Source organism: Daphnia pulex, chromosome 11 (genome assembly GCF_021134715.1).
Source record: "Daphnia pulex isolate KAP4 chromosome 11, ASM2113471v1".
Taxonomy (NCBI): domain Eukaryota; kingdom Metazoa; phylum Arthropoda; class Branchiopoda; order Diplostraca; family Daphniidae; genus Daphnia; species Daphnia pulex.
This window is the reverse complement of record NC_060027.1, coordinates 579,984-599,947: the sequence shown is the minus strand read 5'-3', so window position 1 is coordinate 599,947 and position 19,964 is coordinate 579,984. Positions and strand designations below refer to the sequence as shown.

Here is a 19,964-nt window from a genome sequence, read left to right as displayed (position 1 = left end):
AGTAAAGTTAGTGTATGTACTATTTGAATAGCCATGCGGTAAAGTTGGTCCAGTAAAATGTTTCTTCTTACTATTTTTTGATCCATAGTTTCCTAACTGATGTTCAACTAATGGAAAATAATTTTATTTTAAACAAAATTTAATTAATGTTCAAAAGCAAAAGTGCGCGTGATAATGCTGCTAATATGTGTATTGTGTTAATAGTAATTTTTTTTTGTTTTTGTTTTATATCAGGTGATTAGTACAGAAGAAAAAGCTCGGAAAAAGATGTAACTTATTATGGGGACACCATAATCTTTAAAAAGACAACTTTCGGATGAATCCGAACCATGACACCGCATCTCAGTGGATCAGCCACCCATGGTTGTGGCATCAGTGATTGGAGCATCAGTGATCGGAGGATCCGTGATTGGAGAATCAGTGATCGGAGAATCAGTGATCGGAGGGTCCGTGATTGGAGCATCAGTGATAGGAGCATCAGTGATAGGAGCATCAGTTATCGGCATCTCAGTTGTCGTAGTTGTAGTAGTTGTTGTCTTGGGTTTAGGTTTCTCCGTTGGCTTAGGGGGTTTTGGTTTCTCAGTAGGTTTGGGCTTTGGCTTCTCAGTCGGCTTAGGTTTGGGTTTCTCTGTAGGCTTGGGTTTAGGTTTCTCCGTTGGCTTAGGGGGTTTCGGTTTCTCGGTAGGTTTAGGCTTGGGCTTCTCTGTCGGCTTAGGTTTGGGTTTGGGTTTTTCTGTAGGTTTAGGCTTTGGTTTCTCTGTAGGTTTGGGCTTTGGTTTCTCGGTACGTTTGGCCAGTAACGGTTTTTTCGTCGGTTCGTGCTGGGTCTCCGCCTCCTGTATTTCCGTCATAGTAAAGTTACGTTTGTGCCACACATAGGTATGCGATATTATGTTACTAAACATTTTTATATTTGACTATTCATGTTATCTACCTAATCAAAATTTATTTTCTTACCACAACAACGGCGAAGCAGACGGTAAGCAACACGAACATTGGTAGGAACTTCATCTTTCAACGTTATCCCTAGACAGGAGCTCCTTTGGAAGTGGATCGTCAACATCGACCGGGCCGTCATTTAATAGCCGCCCATTTTCTTCAGTCGCCGTAATGACGAATCCAGTTGTTCTTGCAACTGCAAACGTGCATTGACGTAAGTTGAAAAAAAAAGGCTCCTGTTGATAATATCAGGTGAGTGCCACGAAAATAAGTGTATATGTGAAACGGATGCGATGACGTGTTATATCCCGAGTGCCGAGTCTATAGTCTCCGTTCTATTTCATAGAATTTTCTTTTTCGTTTCAAGTTGCTTATAATATCGCAAACAGATATCTGCCAGATGCGGTGACTATCCAGATTATTAAAAAAATAAAAGCCTCGGTAACCTAACTCGCACTTGCAGCCAGTTGCGCCGTTGTTCGGTTTTTGGGGACGAGGTAACAGGTGACGATGTACCAAGCGTAAGTAACGTGAAACATTCGGAAGGTGACGCATTCTCCGCTGCTGTAGTTGGCTATGAAATCGAATTTTTCATGAAAATGACGAATCGTATGAAAACGCGATTATGCAGTTTCCATATCGTATGACAGACGACGAAACGTTGAAATTAACCTATTTGGTGAGTATTCTAATATTCTAAATAAATATTGAACCAACCTAATCATTTTATTATTTACCGAAATGATTTAGGTCCACACATAGGCGAGGTACCGAATATTAGGCGGCTGCTCTGAACAGCGTTGCGAATCGCCTAGGTTCCTGATGGATTTTTTGAGCCACACCATTATTCTCCGCATCCGTTCCTATAATGCATGTGGGCTCTTTAAACAGACGAATATTTTCTACAGCAGCTGATGATGCTCTTATTTGCGACGATAAAATGTACTTAAATTGCAGCCTTCGTTACTCGGGTACTGACAGTTTTATAATAGCAGTATTTTAATTGCCCTATTCAGTGTCGTCCATCTAAGTCAACATTCCACCCTTTTTCAATAATATTCAGGAATAGGTGAAGATAATACTGACGACTATATTGAGTAGGAGGAGTACACCACGTATTCGAGTGTTACACGTTTGCATATTGCTGAGCACTGCTGCAGCGCAGCTGTATGCCAGGTGTAGTCTAGTCATTCTGCTAGTTAGTCAATACCTGCTAGTCTGCTATTTAGTCAATAGATTCTGCCTTGGACCAATTCAACTCGATTTGTTTGACATCTGTCCTGACGAAACCCGATTGAACCAGATCCGGTATGTAAAAACGCCAGTAATAACGCAGTTGTCACAATCTTTACCTAGAACCATACTTTTCCATCACTCAGGGACAAATAAATCGATTGGTTATCGAAGGCAATTATTGCAACGGGTATAAATGCCGCATGTTCATGGCTGATCGATCCACAGTTTCAACCGACTCTGCACAATCGAGCTGAAAATGAAAGTCCTTGCTATCTTTGTCCTGCTTGCCGTCTGCATCGCTGTCGCATCGGTAAGAATTTTCAATAAAAGTTTTTACATTTTCTCGACCCATTTTTAAGCCAACAATTATCTTATTGTGTAACTTGATTTGACTAACACATCCCTTTTGTGTGAAACAGGCCGACCATCATGGCAAAAAGCCCAATCATGGTTCCCATTCAGGAACTCGTCATCCTGGCACCCACAAGCCTCACCACCATCATACGCGCAAACCCAGAGATCTGAGTGATGAACCGGAACTTCGCGCCAATACTCGTGCCCCTAAGCCAACGCGTAAGCCAAACCCTACTCATGGGCCCAAGCCGTCCGCTAAGCCAAAGCCGACTAGCGCACCCAAGCCGACTCGTCGACATGGACCCGTCGCTCCTTCGCGCAAGCCAACAACTCGTAAGCCTTAAGTGGCGAAGACGTTAGCCTATATAGAGCTCACTGGTAATTATTGATTGCATGCACAACTGGTCGAACGTACAAAACTTGTTGGTGTTGTCCTCATTTTAATAGCGATTTCGTTTGTTTTATTTTGTTGATGTGACAAGATTTCAATCAGTTGATGCCGGATACCGTTCTGCATGAAGATCTGATCATCTGGGGTTATACAACAGGTGACAGGCGATTTCCACGGTTTCCATTAAATAGGCTCAAAACATTTGAAAAAAATGGTATGTTTAATTTGTTGGATTTAATCGGTGATTTTTGTTGATTTCTGATTAAATAAAAACGAATTAAATTGCCTGAAAATGTTTATTGGTTTCTGAATTAAAAGACCCTGTCGAAGGCCAGAGGTTTGTGTTCTTAAGTTGTGGTTTAAACTTGAAACTGAATTGTGCATGATTTTCTGTTTTGCTAATACCAGCATACCAGAAATTTTTAGTTAATATTCATCGTAATTATCTTGAGTTTCTATTGATGTTGGTATGTCACTAACCCCAGCATGGACACTAGTTGTTTTTTTTTCCGAACCTGTTTAGATATGTTAACATAGAGACAGCTATGGGAGCATAATCAAGGCCATGGGTAAATCTTCATCAGGTTTATTGCAGAAACTTGAAAAATTCACATGAAAATCAAAATATGCAGGGCACATACCAACATGTGTTGCATTTTTCTGAATCTCTTACTCAAGTAGTAGGTAGCAAATAACTTAAGTTTATTGAATTAATGTTGTAATATTTATTGAAATATTTCCTTTAGATGCGATATGACTGTTTGATGCTAAATTGGAACCCTAACTCAAACACAGATAACCGCTAATGCTGCCTTACAGCCACAGACAAGAAAATGATTCTTTTCTTCAGAAATTTTAAGTTTTATCTTTTGTCTTGACCCCCCCATACTTTATACCCCCATACCCCCAATCTCATCAGATTTATTTGTATGTGATGTGTATCTGATTATTCATTTCTCATGAGTCGTGATGTTAAGCTTCGGAACCGGAATAGTTCGGAAAGCAATCCATCCATCCGTTCCGTACGTGGTAATTCGTGGAGTAATCTTTTGGCTGTCGGTAGGTGGCTAAAATCATGTCCACCAGCCACCAGGTGGCGCGAGTGTCTTTGTGAGGACGAAATTTTCGCCATTGTTTCCCGAGACGCTGACTGAAAGTGTATTCCAAATTCAGTACGGAATTGCGGTGTCAATTTACATTTTCATCTATGAAATTTAATGGGTAAATTCTTGTTGGGATGTCTTGAATTTGATTTCTTAATTAAGATGTTTCTGTCTGAATTACAGGCAATCTGGTGTAAAATGTCCACTTGGCCAAATGATCTGACATTCTGACCACATGAGGTGAAACTGCTGTCCATTTTGCTGAAATGTCGTCCATTGTCGGTAAATTCGTTCGACATTGACTGTGTGCGACCTCTATATTTCAGCTGCTTCTCAGCAAACAAAAGAACAACAAAAACGGGGGATAGGTGAGAGATGGCGCTCAGGTGGGCGGACCTTTCCCTTAGACACATCAGATCTCTTTTCGCTCTCGTTGTGCAAACATCATGTCGGATCCCGAACAGTCAAGCGATTCTAGCTCAAATTCTAGTAGTTCAGGCTCCGACTCATCAAGAAGAGGAGGCGTAAAGAAATTTCGTCTCTCAAGTGAAAAGTCAGCTAGTTTGGCCGACTGGGTCGTATCGGGTTTAGATGACACTCGAGCGAAAAGTGCTAGAGAGGCCTTTAGACCCAAACTAAAGAAGAACGCCGACCTGCTGATCAACCCCAATCTAGATGATGCATTCTACATCCGGCTGAAGGCAGTTAAGTCATCTTCGGCAGCCAAGGTCAACATCGACCCAATCGAGAAAATCTACAGGAACCAAACCTTCAAGATCCTTGACTTAGTCAAGCCCATCATGTTTCTAGCAAGTCGGCTCAAGAAAAAGAAGAAATCCCGAGCCGACGCCAAGGCGGTCAAAACAGCTCTGAAGCTCTGGGCGGTGGTGTACCACGACATCACGAACGCGCGACGCCGCAACATTCTGGCCCAAATCTACCCGCAGAATATTGGACTGCTAGACGACAAAGCTGTCCTGCCAACGGGTGGAGAACACCTCTTCGGTCCGAAGTTCACCCAGGCCCTGGTCGAGCAAGTGAAAACTCTGAACGCTCTCGAAAACGCGGGAGCCCCTCGCGCGCCCGGATCTAAAGGTGGTCATGATCAACGCCAATCGAATCGCGATTTCAGCCACCCCCCTTCATCTTCAGGCGGTCGCTATTCCAATTTTAAAGGATCTCGGTATGTCCAATCTAGTCTCCTTTCCTTTTATGGGTTTTTTCTCTTGGACGCATAGCGCGTTTTTATGTTAAATTGTCAAGACCGGCTTTCGATCGGTGGAATTTGTCAACGGTGGCCCCATATCTACAACTAAATTCTATTTGTGATCCCGTCCAATTATTTGGGAGCGGGTTGGCTCACCAAGTTGAACTTGATTGACTCATACTTGTCGGTCTCAAATTTTTTCCTATTTTTGAAGGCCTTTTGAAATTCCTTCAGTTTAAATGGGGGCGTTTTCTTCGAATTCGTGCCCCCCCTCCTTCGTTTTAAACTCAATGTGATGGGCGTTCACCAGACTAGTAAGGGGAGTGGTAACCTTCCTGCGGAAGAACGACCTTCGCCTCGAACTTTATTGGGATGAGATTTTAATCTTGGCGCACGGGTATAGCAGTGCCCCAGCACACTTCCGTGCTCTTCGGATCCCCTTAGATTCCAAACCGGATGATCATCTGATCAGGTCAAGAGAGCAATTTACGCTTTCGGCACGTTTACAAGAGGCTCGTAGAAGTCCTTCTTGGGTGGTTTCAAAGGCAGATTTTACATCTGGCCGTCCGCTCATTTTTCCCGACGACGGATTTGTCCAGGGCGTCGGATGCATCCTTTTTAAAGAAGGGAGGGGGGCAGTATGAAACGAATAAGGACTAGGAAACTAGCCGAGATTGCCCTAGCAACACCACTGACCTCTCGTCCCTGATAGAGCTAGCAACGGAAATTCCGCTCCTTCTCTTCCCATCCAAGTAGGCTGATCTCCCCGTTGGGGGAGGGTCATCCATTGACAGGAACGAATCCATCTGTTTTATCGCTCGGTGGTTCTCCGGAGTTGTCTGGAAGAACGAACCTTTCCGAAGGAAATTATCGAGCTCATACTGGGAGCAATTCGATCGAATACGCACCCTGCATACCAGTCCGCTGAGGTCGCTTGGAGCAGTTGGTGTAAGCAACGGAACCACAACTCTCTGTTGTCTGGCGTCAAGGAGGTATTAGCTTTTCCTTGTTAATTTTCGTTCCAGCAAGAGCTGCAGCACGGTGGGAAGGAACCCTCCGACAACTATTCGTATGAAAGAGTATTGACGCCTTTTTTAGACGAAATGCCGATTTGGTGGCGCATCCATGTTACACAGTCCAGCAGGGCTCCCACGAGCTCCAATTTTCAGGCGTTGGTAACTGTCGACCATCAGGGGGTCTTATCTTATATCTTATTATATCTGATTATATCTTGCTTTAAAGACACAGTCAATGTCGAACGAATTTACCGACAATTTGTAAATTGTTCGAGCGAGCTTTAGCTCGCGATGAGCAATTTGGATTGTTGGGGGAATGGAGTGAAGACATTGACTGTCTTCTAACCACCCATCCCGCCCACTTCATTCCCGTTATCATTATGTTATTTAACTTGAATTAGGTGCAGCATCCGATTATTGACGGCCCACTAATTCCTCTTTCCTTCTATCTTTTTGCTAGATACAACAATGATAGCCGCAGATCCAATTTCGACCGTGGCTCACCCAATCCCGCCAATAAAGGCGATCAGAACAACAACAACAAATAGGCCATTTGAACCATGGATCACCTTACACATTTTCCGTTAAGCCAGATCCACAGTTTGTTTTTGCTTCCAATTCTGATGTGTCTAAGGGAAAGGTCCGCCCACCTGAGCGCCATCTCTCACCTATCCCCCGTTTTTGTTGTTCTTTTGTTTGCTGAGAAGCAGCTGAAATATAGAGGTCGCACACAGTCAATGTCTTCACTCCATTCCCCCAACAATCCAAATTGCTCATCGCGAGCTAAAGCTCGCTCGAACAATTTACAAATTGTTGGCTGTACGTGCCGGCTGTACGTGTCTCGTCTCGTGCAGAAACACTTCATAGCTGGTAAAGTAATTTTGTTGATTAATTTTCCTGCAATAATGTGTAATAGATTTTATTAGTTGATGTATAGGTTGGAGATCCCTTTGGTTAACTGTTGCAGAATTTGAGAACATGACAAAGTCTGAGCTTCATGGATGTCTATCATTAACATGATTTTGTTGCGGCCAGCTGGTGAAATGTGTGTTCGAGTCAATATGAGCTGCTACTGCTGCATCCAGTTTAACGAGTTGGTGTTATCCCGAATTGTCACTGCAGGAAGACTTTAAATTGGTAATTGAGACTATTGGTTGTAACTTTACAAGTCTTGGGTTTTTCTATTTTAAATTTTGTATTCAGCTGACGAGTCAACTATGATCTAAAGTAGAAAATTAGAGGTAATATTTCTTGCTTCCAAATTAAAGCTTTTGTGAAAAGATGCCCATATGGTTGGTCAGTTTCCACTGAGATAACAATAGTCTTTTGATCAAACTAAAACAAAAATTTCGACTCAGCTCTACTTTCGAGTATTACCAACTCATTGGAATTGGATGTACAGAATTCTATTTTTTTCGGGTTCAATCTAATTTTAAATTTGCCAATGGAATCTTGGAAACATTTCTGATGTCAATTGTTTTACACAATGTCTTTTACATATGAAGTTTGATCATAAAATCAATTTCCCTTTTTCCCGTAGGACTTGGTGATACTTCAACTGATGTGCTGTTGCTGTTCAATGTGCAGTGGTTTTGCAGCCTGTTTCCAGTTGAGAGACATCATTGAATGCAGCTGAGGCAGGATTGAAGAAAAAGAACTGAAGTAGCTGTCATATCCGTGTTGCTGACTTTAAATATTTTTATCCGTTTTTATTTGTGGTTTTGCTCTGCCACTGAGTTGCTTCCTTGAATTGGTTTCATCCGTCGTCTTTTGCGTTTTACTTGGGCAGTATACGATTGTGGCAAACTGATTTTATGTCAGTTTTGATACAGTCGACAACTGCTAGATTAAATTCCGGCTTTCTGCACCAACAAAATAATAACGGCACATGTTATTATCGCGGTTGGGAAAGTCACAGGCCCCCCCCTCCCTGGGGGCCATAAAATATATATGTGGTTGTGTCAAAAAATAAATAAAATTAAATAAATGTAAAAATTGTTTTAATATTATAAACAAATAAAACATGGGATCAATGTACATCGCCAATTTTTTGCGAAAAAGACTTTAGTAAAAAAAAAATATGGTGGTTGCTTTTAGCAAAATTTAAAAATTAATAAAAATTTGGGCTGGATATTATTAGTTATTTGGGTTTAATGTAAAAAATATGCAGTGATTAAAATACAGGAAAAACAATTTAATTTCAATGGTTTATTTTTTGAATCAGTTCATGTTATTAATTAGAACAGTAAGTCTTAGAATTGGTATGAAGGGAGAATTGTTGATTGAAACATTTCAATTAATGGTTTAACTTTTCTTTCTCATAGAAAATATCAAATTTCATTGCTCATTCCATCATAACATTTTTGGTTTTCACACAACTAGCCAACTGAGGACATTTTGTTTACTTAGGGAAAAGGGACAAAAGTTTTGCATTTTTAATTTGTCTGAATAATCTATCAGTCTTGAATAACAACAACTTCTCCTCAGCTTCACCAGCGGATCAAGTCTGATACGGCGACGTCCGATTGAACTAAAACAACAGAGATTTAGTTAACGTCGATAATTGAATAAAACTTTTCGTCCAGTATTACCTCAACATGGATACAGCTAGCAGAAGTAGAACACACCAACAAAATGCCAGAAAGCCATCAAACACCAACTACTTTTTAACAGCTCAACACTGCATCGACACCAACATGGTTTTTTGAAGTCTGATGTTGAACAGCAAATCTGCAGATGCTCCATATAAGTGCATTTCTCAATCAGAAAATGACTGACACACCACTGCACACCAGACATCACCACCAAATTTACCAAGGAATCTAATAAAGCAAAAGAACACAAGTTGACCAAAAACATTTTCAAACAAATAAAAACATGAAAATTCAGTTCTGTTTAAAGAAAGTTAGTTTTCTCAAAGGCTTTTATTTGAAGCAGTTAGTAATTGTCACATATCATCTAAATCAAAGTTTTATGCCCAATTCAAGTTATTTCTAAGCAAACACATACCCAGACTACAATTTAATCAAAATGCAAACCCACTCAAGGTGTTCAAGTCAATTGTTACCGTTTCAGATTTTCTTTTTCCTCCATTTTCATCTTGCAACATGATACATCAGAGGCATCTTGTTGACTTGGCACTGCATGTTGAGAAATATCTCCACCAACCTGTCAAAAAACAAATTAGATTAGTAAAATAGACATTTCAATAGACTTGAATTAACTAAAATTCATGTTTTCTCAAGCATGATTCATGTTCATCTCTCGACTGAAATAATTCGTCAATCAGATCACAGATAACATTTTAGATTACAAATGTATGATGGTTGGTAATTTAAAAAATCGACTCAGTTACAGAATTTTAATGTGGGAGCCAAGCCTTAGGATTATTAAGTTACTCAACATTATTACTGGTACTGTTCTGAAGTACTTTGACATGTGACAAACCGTGCAACATGCAGCAAGAGACGACATTTTAAACAAGTGCACAACAGGCATGGCCAAATAGAATTGGCAACTATAGATTTAAGACCACATTACCCGTAAATTAACCATAAAAAACATTTACATTAAGAATTAAATTGACTCAATCAATTACCTTTATTTATGAAAGAACTAAGTCAGGAAAGAAAGCACCCAGCAATGATGACTAGAGTAACCTTCTCGGCCAACGTCTCGATGGAAAAGAAATGCTGTGATCCCTGTGAAGTCGGTCGTCTCAAAAATTTGATGCCCCGTCCCCCGTTGCCCCCTCTCCTCCCCTAATACCAACACACTACCGGCTGAATAGTTCAATCCCTAAACACACTGAAATATTTAGCCACCTTGTGACAGCACAAAGCATCCACGGCACGAGGACGACTAGAGTCGGACGGAAAAAAATAAACCAAAATATTCGTCATCTCCGGCATGTCACCGGGAAATAGAGCTTGGAGCCAGGGGTATCGAGACTTGGAGAGTATTTACTATATACTCTCTCCATGCCCATGGAGGTAGTATGGATCTGGAATTTGAAGAAATAAATTTGTATAACTATATAAAAATTAGGAAACTAGGTCAAGAAAGACCTACATATAATACAAAGTTCAATTTGGTATTTGAAATTACAGAAAAATAAGCATGGACAAGGGCGACATCTAGTGATGAATTTCTGAATTTTATACATTTAAAGAATTAATTGGTTGGGTTCAGCACTTTGTATAAAAAAACATACATATCAAAACGAGTGTCTCTTTTCTCTGGAAGTCGTGGTTGACTTGTGAAGAAACGAGTTGTATTGCTATTACGTGCTATTACAGAATTGATACGACAAGAAATTATTGTTCTTTTAAATTTCTTAGTCGGATTTATATTTGTTCTCATTTTAACATGACAGATAAAAAAGTTGTACTGATCACTGGTAAATGACAAACTGACAGTTTTCATTCATCACATATTCACATTGAATTCATTACATATTGAGTGACAACAGTTAAATTTATGTTGACTTATCATGTTTTTAATTTTTATTTTAAAAAATCAAGGTGCAAGTTCTGGTATTGGAGCTGCTACAGGTGTGCATTTTGCCAAACTGGGATACAGGTTGGCTGTTTGTGGCAGAAATACAGCTGCATTAGCTGAAACAGCAGCCCATTGTCTTGAAGCAAATGATAAGCTTTCTGCAGATGATGTAATCTAGTTTTACTACATTTCTTTGTGCTAAATAAGCCTACAACTTACGTTTTTCTTTGCCGTCAAGGTTCTGCAATTGGTTGGTGACATGGCTGTGGAGAAGGATTGTGAGGATGCAGTGAAAAAGGTTATTGAAAAATTCAAAAAGTTGGATGTCCTTATTCCATGTGCAGGAATTCTGACAACAGGGCCACTCGAAAGCATTTCAATGGATGAATATGATAACCTAATGAATATTAATTGTCGATCTATTGTTCTCTTGATGAAACTTTGTACTCCACACCTTATTGAAACCAAAGGAAACATAGTTAATGTTTCTAGTATCACGGGATTGCGAGCTGTAAGTATTGACTACGAAATGTTATCTTATTGTATACAGTTCTAACTTTAAGAGTTATCCTTGATTAATTCCCAGTTTCCAGGAGTGCTGTCTTACTGCATCAGCAAAGCTGGGGTTGATCAACTAACACGATGCGCTGCTCTGGAGCTAGCTCCAAAAGGAGTACGTGTCAATTCCGTAAATCCTGGTGTCATCATCACCCATTGTCATAAGCGCTCAGGAATGACTGACGAAGCATACGCCAAATTTTTAGAGCATTCGAAAACTACTCATGCCCTTGGCCGTCCTGGCACTGCCGACGAAGTTGCCAAAGCTATTGCCTTTTTAGCTTCGGACGATGCTTCATTTATTACTGGAGTGACTCTTCCAGTTGATGGTGGGCGCGGAATCATGTGTCCCCGATAAATGAACGATTAGTGAGCTATTAATATTCAGAGAGTCAGGTTAGTTGAGTACAGAGGAAATTATATTGATGAAAATGTTATTGTGGAGATGAATTGTTAAAGGTGTAATCTGTTGATACTGTGTTTTATTACACACTTCAGTTGGGAATTTTTTAAAATTATTGTAGCTAAGGACTTGGCAAGAATTCATTTCATTCATGTTGCACCACCACTCATCAATACTGCCATACAAACTTACTAATCAGCATAAATTAACCTACGGTCGTTGTTTAAACAAACAACGTTCCCGATTTGGAACGTGATATCTGATGGTGCAAGAAAGTTATCAGTATACAGATAAGCGCACAATTGTTTAGAGGGTATATAGCTGGACGGTATTCATGACAAGACTTCACTAAGTATCTTATTTTAGTTACAATATCTTTAATTTTAAAACAAATGTCTGATCTGAAAGTCGCTCTCATAACCGGTATGTTACTTATTTGCTCCAAACCACCGTTAAATTGATTTTCTCCTATAGTATTTATTTCGCTTTCTAGGCGCAAGCTCCGGAATCGGTGCCGCAACGGCGGTACATTTCGCTAAGATAGGTTACAAACTGGCTATTTGCGGAAGAGATGAAACTGCACTAGCCAAAACCGCCACTCTGTGCCTGGAGATGAATCCCCAATTATCAAGAGATGATGTAAGTAAAATGGGAAAAAAATGGCTTGACTGAAATTTTCACAGAATTTTTTAATTTGTTAAAGGTATTGGTTTTAGTTGGCGATCTGACTGTGGAGACGGACTGTGAAGAAGCCGTCCAGAATACAATTGAAAGATTCAAGAGATTAGATGTCCTCATTCCGAATGCCGGAATCTTAAAAATTGGTTATCTTGAAACGCATTCTTTAGCAGAATACGATCAAGTCATGGACATAAACTGTCGATCAGTTATTGTTTTAACCAAATTGTGCATTCCTCACCTTACTGAATCTAAAGGGAATATAGTCAATGTTTCCAGCATTTGCGGATTACGAGCCGTGAGATAAATTAGATTAAAAAAAAAATAAAACGATCCGTTTTAGTTAACATTGATTTCCTTTGGTTCCAGTTTCCAGGTTCGCTGTACTATAACGTCAGCAAAGCGGGAGTAGACCAACTGACTAGATGCTCTGCCTTAGAGTTGGCACCTAAAGGAGTGCGCGTAAACGCTGTCAATCCCGGAGTGATCATTACAGAGTGCCAAAAACGTGCTGGAATGACGGACGAATTCTACGAGAAATTCATGGAACACTCGAAAACTACTCACCCACTTGGACGCCCGGGTACTGCAGAAGAAGTCGCCAAAGCTATTGCCTTTTTGGCTTCGGACGACGCTTCATTTATTACCGGGGTTACACTTCCAGTTGATGGGGGACGTTCTGTAGCATGTCCTCGTTAATCGATCGACTTATGCAATCTAATACACGCCTACTGGGCCCCTGAAAACAAAAATGATCAAATCTTAAAAGTTCACAGGGTAAAATTGAGAGAGTCTGAAACATGATTAAAAAATATTGGTGCAAGAACGATGGCTAAGAACAACATAAACTAGGGAACAAGCTATGAACGAAAACCCTTACTTTTCTGATTTACATAGACAAAATAGTAAGTTAAATTTATGTTTGCCTACCCTGTTAGCAAATCATCAGCGTTGTTTATCGACGGTAGGAATAGGGACACGCCCGTTTTAACGTATAATGAACTAGTCAATATTTTTAGGGTGGAGTAGCTCTACCGTTAGGCGTTAACTTTGCCAATCCTGCGTCCTTCAATCCAGTTACAGTCAGCGTTTACCCCTCTTGCACAAAGAGCTCCTACTTATTAGTTTATCGCTTCCAACAAGGTACAAACGTGTTTAAAAATATTTGAGGGAAAGATAATGTCTTGAAGCAATCCGATTGACAATGTAAGTATGATGTAATTAAATTTAATTTTTGAATATGATTTTCATCAGATGGCGGTGATCGACATGGAAAAGCTCGTTACCTCGACGGTAATGCCCGCCAACACAACGGAAGAGATTCCATGGGTTGAAACGACTATTGCTGGAGGATTCCGGATTTGGCAGGTTCTCTTTCTAAGCGGAGCTGTTCTTTTAGCCGTCGGTACTTTACATCTCAAGTTTGAAGAAAGTTTCGATAAGATTTTCTATTTACTCGGTTTGTCCCTGCTTCAGTAATCATTTTATGCTGTTGCGTACGCATACGCATTCCGAGAACTAAGCAAGAAATTGAGGCGGACTTCCGGCGCAAGCAACTTTCCAAACGCTTCAAGCAAGAACTTAAGCGCATTCGAAACTCGGAATTGGATGTCATGGATCTTAGACGAGGTTTAAAGTCTTAAACAGCTTATTTTATAAACTTTTAAATTTCAACAAAAACTTTGTACTTACAGCATTGGATAGAGTCCGGGCCGACTTCCATTCGGACACGGAAAGTTTCTGCGGTAATCAATCCGACATCTTCACTTCGCTGGCTCAAGGAGGAGTAGGTTCGCCAGGGGAAGACAGTCCAGTTGATTCAAGTGGTGAGTCTTCAAATTTGATAATTCTAAGGGCTCAACTGATTATCTCAAGTATTTTCTCTAGACTATAATGTGACTCAACAATGGTTGGAAATGCAAATGTCCAAGTTGCGCACGTCAGCACCGTTACCTAAACCTTACACGACCCAACGTGTATGAGATTTTTTTTTAAACGGAAGTGTAAACTTTTCATTTTTTATCTCTTACGACTACTGTTGCTAATTACTTCAATTAATAAGTAGAATGTTGAATTTTTTTTTTAAAGTTTCCATCGCTTACTCACGACAATACACTTATAAAACAACAATTTATTGGTATTCACTTGTGAGTGTTACAAAGTTTAACCTACAAGTGTGTCCTCTGCACGGATATACTCTCCGACATCGGCTTGATGAAAGCATACAATAGCCATGGGCTCAGCATGTCTGCACTCTGATGTTGCCTTGGCTGCAACTCCAAAGCCCTGTTTTTAAATATTAATTATTCATTTACTGCTTAAAATGGAAGTTACAATGTATAACTTACCAAAGGAATATCAGCCATGTTATAAACTACAACTCCTTGATATTTAGCAGTACTGTCAGAAATTCTGCCAAGTCCAGACTTCATGATGTGATTGCCATAAACAAATTGCTGTTCAGCTGTTGGTTTAAGCCAAATTTTGTACTAATAAAGAAATTACACTTTAGCTTTGAATAAATAAGCAGCTCATGACTATGACAACCTACCTGAGCATAAGGAGCCAAGTAATCTAATGCTGTAATGTGAAGACGAAACTTCCTGGTCTTTGTAAATTTTCCAAAACATGTACCAATGCTCATAAGGTGGTCACGATCGATGGAAACTGCATGCTTGAGAAGCTTCTCAGAGATGTAAAATACTCTGTCACGGTGAAGTCGGAAGCAATAGGCTCCATCTGGTCTGTCAATCAGCAGTCTCACATTTTCACCGATGCTAAGTAATTTAAATATACAGGCACAACATTGTTAGTACAAATCTAGGTTGAAGAATTGACTACAAGCTTTGATTCTGTGAAAATACATCCCTAGTAAACAAAGCCATAGTACTCAAATGTACACATTATTTTATACAATAAATTATTTACTTACTATTTTGTGAGTTTTTCAAAAAAGATTTTGGTTTCTTCATCAGTTAAAGGTCTCATGTTGAATTGAAATTATCACAGCCCACGTGTGTCGCGTACGTCAAGTCGAGTGCTCGAGAGTCGATGCAGACGAAATGTACAAAATGAAAAAGCTTGATTAGATTTGGATAAGGCTAAACAGCAGACAACGCGAACAAAATAAATATCGGGTTTTGCGCTAAGGAACTGTTGAAATATTGTAATAAAAATACTGGTCTATTTTGTCGCAAAATAATAAAGATGTTTAATAAAGATATAAAAAACACGAAGAAAAATAAACGAAAACTAAAGGTCACAACTGACTCATGAATTGCTCAAGTCGGGAATGTATAATTTGTGTATTTTTCAAGTTTTTCATATGGAAGTAATAAAAATGAGAAACAACGGAGATGGTAAACCAAGAGACAAATTGTTCATCACAGAATAGTTTAGGATGAAAAACTAGAGGACACTAACAGGATGTATCCATCATAGGAAAAATTTAAAAACATTTGGAAGTAGGGGAAAGGTAAATAGGACCTATAAAGTTATGAGTGGCTCCCCATTATATATCGAATCTTTATCGTAAAAAGTCGCGCACCATTTCTTGGAAAGTATCGTCTCCAGCTTCCCCAAATTCCGTCTCTCTCATTTCATCAGTTAAACGTGAAATGCGCAAACTAGACAGCAAAAGAATTAGTCATCAGTAAAAAGTATTTGACTAAAGGGTATTTAATCACTTGAAACTTACAAGCTAACAATATCAGCGTTTGCAGTTTTCACCGCTACATCTAAAGGGGTATTCCCGTCATTATCCGCAATTTTTTGGTCAGCGCGGTTTTTTAATAGTAGTCCTACTTGCGCCGGAAGACCTAAAGATTTTTTATCCACGAAACCCAATTAATATTATTGTTTTCATTCACAGAAAATTGACAGCAGATTTACCTAGTTCTGTGGCCAGCAACAAGGCAGTTTTACCAGCAGCATCTCTAGTATTTATTTTGGCCCCATTTAAAAGAAGATATTGTAGTAATGTAACTGATCCCTGAAAATCACAAAAGAAATTTTAATGTGTAATGTGATAAGATGAAGTAATAAGAGACTGTTGAATCATACGTTTAAAACGGCTAAATGAACCGGAGCCCGTTCTTGGGTGTTTCCGCTAGTAGTGTTGCGATCCGCGTATAAAGCTAGAGCGCGAGCGATCCACACAATTTGACCCGTTTCAGCACCTTTGCTTAATAGCCAATTAGGATCGACTTGACCTATGAAAATGTGAAAGAATGAGCACCCTAGCTGTCTACGGTAACGAGGCAAATAAATGTACCTGATTCAGGAATGATAACAGCTTCTTGTAAAAGATTCTCGTCCCCAGCCCATCGATGATCGACAAACAGCTTTTTGACATATTTGGCCTGTATCCATGCATCTCGCACTTGCTGGGTCGAGTCTGGCTGTGGTTTACACAGATCACTGGCAGTATCTACTTTAGACTCGTAGATTGAATTGACGATAGCGTTACCCAGGGAAACCATCACTTGGGCCACTTCGCCGTCCCATTTATCCCAAGTAAGCGACCTTACTTTGCTGACGTGTACACCAAGACTACGGTGGATACCCGAACAAGCTGTTGTCAAAAATAAAGAATAATTGAAAAGGCGAATTCCAGTGAAAAATAAAGAATCAACCAAGAGACAAACCTATGCACAATGTTATGCCCAAATTGATACTAGCCCATTCGGGATTTTCTGCTGAACAATCACAACAGCGGTCGTTTCCGGCCACTGCTAAAATGTCCGATAAAATTTTATCTCTACTACTTTCCCTGATTAAAAAAAAAATGATTAAATATTTATACCGCAATTGCAGCCATTTTTAAATACTTGGATGTGTTGGCGCTATCAGTGGTAGAGTGGCTAGAGTTTTGACTGTCTTTAGCATTGCTCCTAGGTGACTCGTTGCTGGCCAGACTCTGCCCCGAACTACTCCGACTGCTCAGCATCAATTGCATGGCCGCACCTATCTCATCTTGGATAGCTTGGATCCATACCTGGAACATCTCTTCGGAATCCGCTTGCAGAACGTGAGACCTGTGCAATGTCATCCGACATTTTGAATAATTAATCAAAGCTGCGAGGTGTCTTGACTGCAAATTTTACTTGGTGGGTGAAATGACTTCAAAGCAATTACGGCGATCAATGTCAACCAACGGTCGGACGGAGCAAAGTTTCAAGTCTTGCTCCATGATTGTGCCTTCTCGGTCACCTGATCAAAGGATATCTATTGATTAAGAGAATACCTGACACAAAAAAATAACGTTAGTGTTATTGCTTGGGTACCTGTCCTTTTCCGGTAAATCAATTGACTGGAGCAAATGGCGAACCACCGTCTATTCCACGTTTTGAATGGACTCGTCGTACGCTTAAACAGATATCCTTCCATACGGGTTCCGTTCAGCGTCTCGGATTTCAACATGGGTACTAAATCCTTTGATGTGACTACACTGTGCCGGTTTCCCAACTCTCTTTCTAGCGCGTTGGTCTCTTCTCGTAACTGCGTCACCTGTAATTAACACGCCAAAGCGTTGCAGGATCAAACCGGTTTTTAAGTACGTGTGGCAAGCGTTAGATCTCACTTCTGATCCAATGTTTTTCATGAACGGATCGGTATCTTGGAAAAGGTCCGATCCTTGGTGAAAGAATGTGCTCTGGGCGTGCATGTAGGAAAGTAACTATGGAACCAATCAACGTTTCAGCTCAGTGCTAATGTCAAAATGAATGCTTAAAAATATTCTTACTGGATCAAGAATTTCATGGCGTTTTTTCGACTGCACTAAACTGATAGTGTACAAATGGTCCAGCGCTGTGTAACGGAAGCAACTACGAGTGGCGATCAACACGTTTGACGTTTCGTCCACTCCACTTGTGGTCATTAAACCTGTTTGACAAATGGTTCGTATTACACTTCATAAACCTATGCCGCTTATTACTCGGTTCCAATAGTTTTTATCAGTAAAAGATAGCGAAAGATAAGGCTACATAGTCTGCATACCCTGGTGTGTGGAGGACAGCGTGCTGGCGGCTAGTACAGTATTCGCCGAGCCAGATGCGGTAACACCTTGGTTCTTGTTGGAATTCTTCGGAGCTTGAGCATGTCGAGCGAGCGCTGTGTCGAGATCGGCCGAGATCTTGTCAAAGTGTTGCCGACTGTCCTTGACTTGTTTCAAATCCCTACAGCAGAGAAATAAAGTGTTGCTTATGATTGCTTTTTATTTACTTTTCTGTTTACGCTGAAGAATAACTCACTTTTTTAGGAAATTATTAAGTGATCTAGAAACCGATCTGCTGGTTTGATCAATCAGAATTGAGTGATATTTGATGGTCTCTTGCAGTGAATTGGCAACTTTATTTAAAGCCTGGGAGACGGCTGGATCTCCTTTGAAATGCAAGCTCACTTGTAACATGCTCTGCACAAGATTACTAGGAAAAGAGAGTTATGGTAAAATCTATAGATTTGATAAAACTAATTCATTTGAAAATCAAATTACTTTTGGAAGCCCAAATAGGTTTTCCCTGCATCAATTGTTAAGTTGCAGTTTTTCAAAACCTGTGAACAATTCAGAATTATTATCAAATGAAATAAAATAGCTAATAACAAGAGGCTACTTGCTTTTTCAAGTTTAATTTCCAGATCATCTAAATTTGCATGATTTTCTTCCAGAGCATCTCTAAAAATAGAAAAATATAGTAGTGATACAGCTTTGTGACTTGTTTAAATATTAAAAACGTTATACCTAAACTTTGGGGAATCCCTCATACACTCTTCATAACTGTAGGATTCAGAAATGCATTCATTAATAAGTAAATTGTTCTACATGTATTAATAGTAATGATAATGACATACGAGATTATGGGTTTCATGTTGATTGAAAGACTGATGAAAGCTCAGATCTCGATGTGGTAAACTGCTATTCTGAGGGTGATGTGGGTTTAGTGATTATGATGATGAAACGTAACAACCTAGAAGTGAAAGCAATATTGAAAACTAAAACTAATCACAATACTAAATATTATAAGAGCAGCTTACCAAAATATTGACTTAAAAGCCAACAGTTTTTCTAACAGATTAAGTAAAAATACTACAGCATAGTTGGCATTACATGTGTGTTGTTTCCCTTGGTGATGTCAAGCTCGATGTTTAGGAATTGAAGAAAAGAACACAACAGTGGGCCATCATTGACAGAGTGAAACTGCAACCAAACAATATCACCGTTCTCCTCCTCCTTCCTACAGGATGACGTATATCCTCTTCTGTGAAATCTTGTGTCGCAATCCAATTCGTTGAGTTGGCACGTAAATAATCGCAGCCGTAGGCTTTTTTTTTTAAAGGCGAGTTCACACAAACAGGCTTGCACTCCCACTCACTAGCAATGGATGACAACTTTTCGACACACAGTATGTCAGTTGGCAAATCTCCTTTTTTTAATTTTTAACGAAAGGAAGGGGAAAAAACGAACGTCAAAACATTAAGGTACTGCTAAACGGCAACTCGACAGTGGCCAATCGACTTGCAGATTAGAAAACGAGTACAAACGGGTGCAGCAGCAGCTCTTCTTATATTCAAAATGGATATT

General features: G+C 39.8%; 7 protein-coding genes and 3 long non-coding RNA genes across 18 annotated transcripts; 6 read left to right on the top strand and 4 right to left on the bottom strand.

The window, feature by feature from the left end:
• Positions 1-172: 172 nt before the first annotated feature.
• On the bottom strand, positions 173-1,080 carry LOC124207269 (extensin-like). Its single transcript, XM_046604641.1, has 2 exons — positions 958-1,080; positions 173-836 (listed from the first exon to the last, which is right to left on the bottom strand). Exons 1-2 carry the CDS (start codon positions 1,009-1,011, stop codon positions 351-353), a joined length of 540 nt encoding a protein of 179 aa, XP_046460597.1. The 5' UTR covers positions 1,012-1,080; the 3' UTR covers positions 173-350.
• LOC124207270 lies at positions 500-4,297 on the top strand. Of its 9 annotated transcripts, none has more exons than XR_006879871.1 (9): positions 500-616; positions 740-1,618; positions 1,690-1,910; positions 2,003-2,247; positions 2,319-2,485; positions 2,595-2,907; positions 3,012-3,604; positions 3,667-4,141; positions 4,207-4,297. It is a non-coding gene; the product is annotated as an uncharacterized LOC124207270 (long non-coding RNA). The 9 variants fall into 9 exon arrangements; XR_006879867.1 differs by lacking the exon at positions 500-616 and having other exon boundaries at positions 1,139-1,153; positions 1,329-1,618; XR_006879866.1 differs by lacking the exon at positions 500-616 and having other exon boundaries at positions 1,177-1,191; positions 1,329-1,618.
• A 102-nt stretch (positions 4,298-4,399) lies between these two features.
• LOC124207268 lies at positions 4,400-6,984 on the top strand. Its single transcript, XM_046604640.1, has 2 exons — positions 4,400-5,206; positions 6,707-6,984. The coding sequence occupies exons 1-2, from the start codon at positions 4,470-4,472 to the stop codon at positions 6,792-6,794; spliced, it is 825 nt and encodes a 274-aa protein (XP_046460596.1). The 5' UTR covers positions 4,400-4,469; the 3' UTR covers positions 6,795-6,984.
• Positions 6,985-7,050: 66 nt separating this feature from the next.
• LOC124207271 lies at positions 7,051-8,325 on the top strand. Its single transcript, XR_006879872.1, has 3 exons — positions 7,051-7,116; positions 7,173-7,383; positions 7,787-8,325. It is a non-coding gene; the product is annotated as an uncharacterized LOC124207271 (long non-coding RNA).
• Positions 8,326-8,542: 217 nt separating this feature from the next.
• Positions 8,543-9,938, bottom strand: LOC124207267. Its single transcript, XR_006879862.1, has 4 exons — positions 9,845-9,938; positions 9,314-9,414; positions 8,838-9,068; positions 8,543-8,776 (listed from the first exon to the last, which is right to left on the bottom strand). It is a non-coding gene; the product is annotated as an uncharacterized LOC124207267 (long non-coding RNA).
• Positions 9,939-10,412: 474 nt separating this feature from the next.
• On the top strand, positions 10,413-11,809 carry LOC124207262 (3-oxoacyl-[acyl-carrier-protein] reductase FabG-like). The gene is made up of 4 exons (XM_046604636.1): positions 10,413-10,645; positions 10,770-10,915; positions 10,985-11,257; positions 11,333-11,809. The coding sequence occupies exons 1-4, from the start codon at positions 10,615-10,617 to the stop codon at positions 11,660-11,662; spliced, it is 780 nt and encodes a 259-aa protein (XP_046460592.1). The 5' UTR covers positions 10,413-10,614; the 3' UTR covers positions 11,663-11,809.
• A 124-nt stretch (positions 11,810-11,933) lies between these two features.
• LOC124207263 (3-oxoacyl-[acyl-carrier-protein] reductase FabG-like) lies at positions 11,934-13,137 on the top strand. Its single transcript, XM_046604637.1, has 4 exons — positions 11,934-12,130; positions 12,201-12,346; positions 12,411-12,683; positions 12,755-13,137. The coding sequence occupies exons 1-4, from the start codon at positions 12,100-12,102 to the stop codon at positions 13,082-13,084; spliced, it is 780 nt and encodes a 259-aa protein (XP_046460593.1). The 5' UTR covers positions 11,934-12,099; the 3' UTR covers positions 13,085-13,137.
• Positions 13,138-13,231: 94 nt separating this feature from the next.
• On the top strand, positions 13,232-14,375 carry LOC124207265. Its single transcript, XM_046604639.1, has 5 exons — positions 13,232-13,528; positions 13,640-13,790; positions 13,862-14,014; positions 14,080-14,211; positions 14,273-14,375. The coding sequence occupies exons 2-5, from the start codon at positions 13,640-13,642 to the stop codon at positions 14,365-14,367; spliced, it is 531 nt and encodes a 176-aa protein (XP_046460595.1). The 5' UTR covers positions 13,232-13,528; the 3' UTR covers positions 14,368-14,375.
• Positions 14,376-14,496: 121 nt separating this feature from the next.
• Positions 14,497-15,477, bottom strand: LOC124207264 (60S ribosome subunit biogenesis protein NIP7 homolog). The gene is made up of 4 exons (XM_046604638.1): positions 15,318-15,477; positions 14,937-15,162; positions 14,734-14,874; positions 14,497-14,671 (listed from the first exon to the last, which is right to left on the bottom strand). The coding sequence occupies exons 1-4, from the start codon at positions 15,371-15,373 to the stop codon at positions 14,549-14,551; spliced, it is 546 nt and encodes a 181-aa protein (XP_046460594.1). The 5' UTR covers positions 15,374-15,477; the 3' UTR covers positions 14,497-14,548.
• Positions 15,478-15,671: 194 nt separating this feature from the next.
• On the bottom strand, positions 15,672-19,885 carry LOC124207261 (arf-GAP with coiled-coil, ANK repeat and PH domain-containing protein 2-like). Its single transcript, XM_046604635.1, has 18 exons — positions 19,418-19,885; positions 19,235-19,350; positions 19,125-19,160; positions 19,001-19,058; positions 18,879-18,937; positions 18,637-18,810; positions 18,383-18,561; positions 18,129-18,268; positions 17,967-18,062; positions 17,671-17,893; positions 17,491-17,596; positions 17,215-17,421; positions 17,032-17,156; positions 16,659-16,958; positions 16,448-16,596; positions 16,277-16,376; positions 16,083-16,203; positions 15,672-16,011 (listed from the first exon to the last, which is right to left on the bottom strand). The coding sequence occupies exons 2-18, from the start codon at positions 19,249-19,251 to the stop codon at positions 15,912-15,914; spliced, it is 2,190 nt and encodes a 729-aa protein (XP_046460591.1). The 5' UTR covers positions 19,252-19,350; positions 19,418-19,885; the 3' UTR covers positions 15,672-15,911.
• Positions 19,886-19,964: the final 79 nt, after the last annotated feature.

Excerpts from the sequence above, each read along its gene's own strand:
- LOC124207261 (XM_046604635.1), bottom strand. Across the intron at positions 17,157-17,214 it reads GATAGCGCCAACACATCCAA|GGAAAGTAGTAGAGATAAAA; the intron begins GTATTTAAAAAT and ends TTTTTTAATCAG. Across the intron at positions 16,204-16,276 it reads GTTGCTGGCCACAGAACTAG|GTCTTCCGGCGCAAGTAGGA; the intron begins GTAAATCTGCTG and ends AAAAATCTTTAG.
- LOC124207265 (XM_046604639.1), top strand. The coding sequence starts at position 13,640 with ATGGCGGTGATCGACATGGAAAAGCTCGTTACCTCGACGGTAATGCCC. Across the intron at positions 13,791-13,861 it reads AGCTGTTCTTTTAGCCGTCG|TAATCATTTTATGCTGTTGC; the intron begins GTACTTTACATC and ends TCCCTGCTTCAG. Across the intron at positions 14,015-14,079 it reads TGTCATGGATCTTAGACGAG|CATTGGATAGAGTCCGGGCC; the intron begins GTTTAAAGTCTT and ends TTGTACTTACAG.
- LOC124207264 (XM_046604638.1), bottom strand. The coding sequence starts at position 15,373 with ATGAGACCTTTAACTGATGAAGAAACCAAAATCTTTTTTGAAAAACTC. Across the intron at positions 14,875-14,936 it reads ACTTGGCTCCTTATGCTCAG|TACAAAATTTGGCTTAAACC; the intron begins GTAGGTTGTCAT and ends TTTCTTTATTAG. Across the intron at positions 14,672-14,733 it reads ACATGGCTGATATTCCTTTG|GGCTTTGGAGTTGCAGCCAA; the intron begins GTAAGTTATACA and ends ATTTAAAAACAG.
- LOC124207268 (XM_046604640.1), top strand. The coding sequence starts at position 4,470 with ATGTCGGATCCCGAACAGTCAAGCGATTCTAGCTCAAATTCTAGTAGT. Across the intron at positions 5,207-6,706 it reads TCCAATTTTAAAGGATCTCG|ATACAACAATGATAGCCGCA; the intron begins GTATGTCCAATC and ends TCTTTTTGCTAG.
- LOC124207262 (XM_046604636.1), top strand. The coding sequence starts at position 10,615 with ATGACAGATAAAAAAGTTGTACTGATCACTG. Across the intron at positions 10,646-10,769 it reads AAAAGTTGTACTGATCACTG|GTGCAAGTTCTGGTATTGGA; the intron begins GTAAATGACAAA and ends TAAAAAATCAAG. Across the intron at positions 11,258-11,332 it reads GTATCACGGGATTGCGAGCT|TTTCCAGGAGTGCTGTCTTA; the intron begins GTAAGTATTGAC and ends ATTAATTCCCAG.
- LOC124207263 (XM_046604637.1), top strand. The coding sequence starts at position 12,100 with ATGTCTGATCTGAAAGTCGCTCTCATAACCG. Across the intron at positions 12,347-12,410 it reads CCCAATTATCAAGAGATGAT|GTATTGGTTTTAGTTGGCGA; the intron begins GTAAGTAAAATG and ends AATTTGTTAAAG. Across the intron at positions 12,684-12,754 it reads GCATTTGCGGATTACGAGCC|TTTCCAGGTTCGCTGTACTA; the intron begins GTGAGATAAATT and ends CTTTGGTTCCAG.
- LOC124207269 (XM_046604641.1), bottom strand. The coding sequence starts at position 1,011 with ATGAAGTTCCTACCAATGTTCGTGTTGCTTACCGTCTGCTTCGCCGTT. Across the intron at positions 837-957 it reads TCTGCTTCGCCGTTGTTGTG|GAGGCGGAGACCCAGCACGA; the intron begins GTAAGAAAATAA and ends ACGGAAATACAG.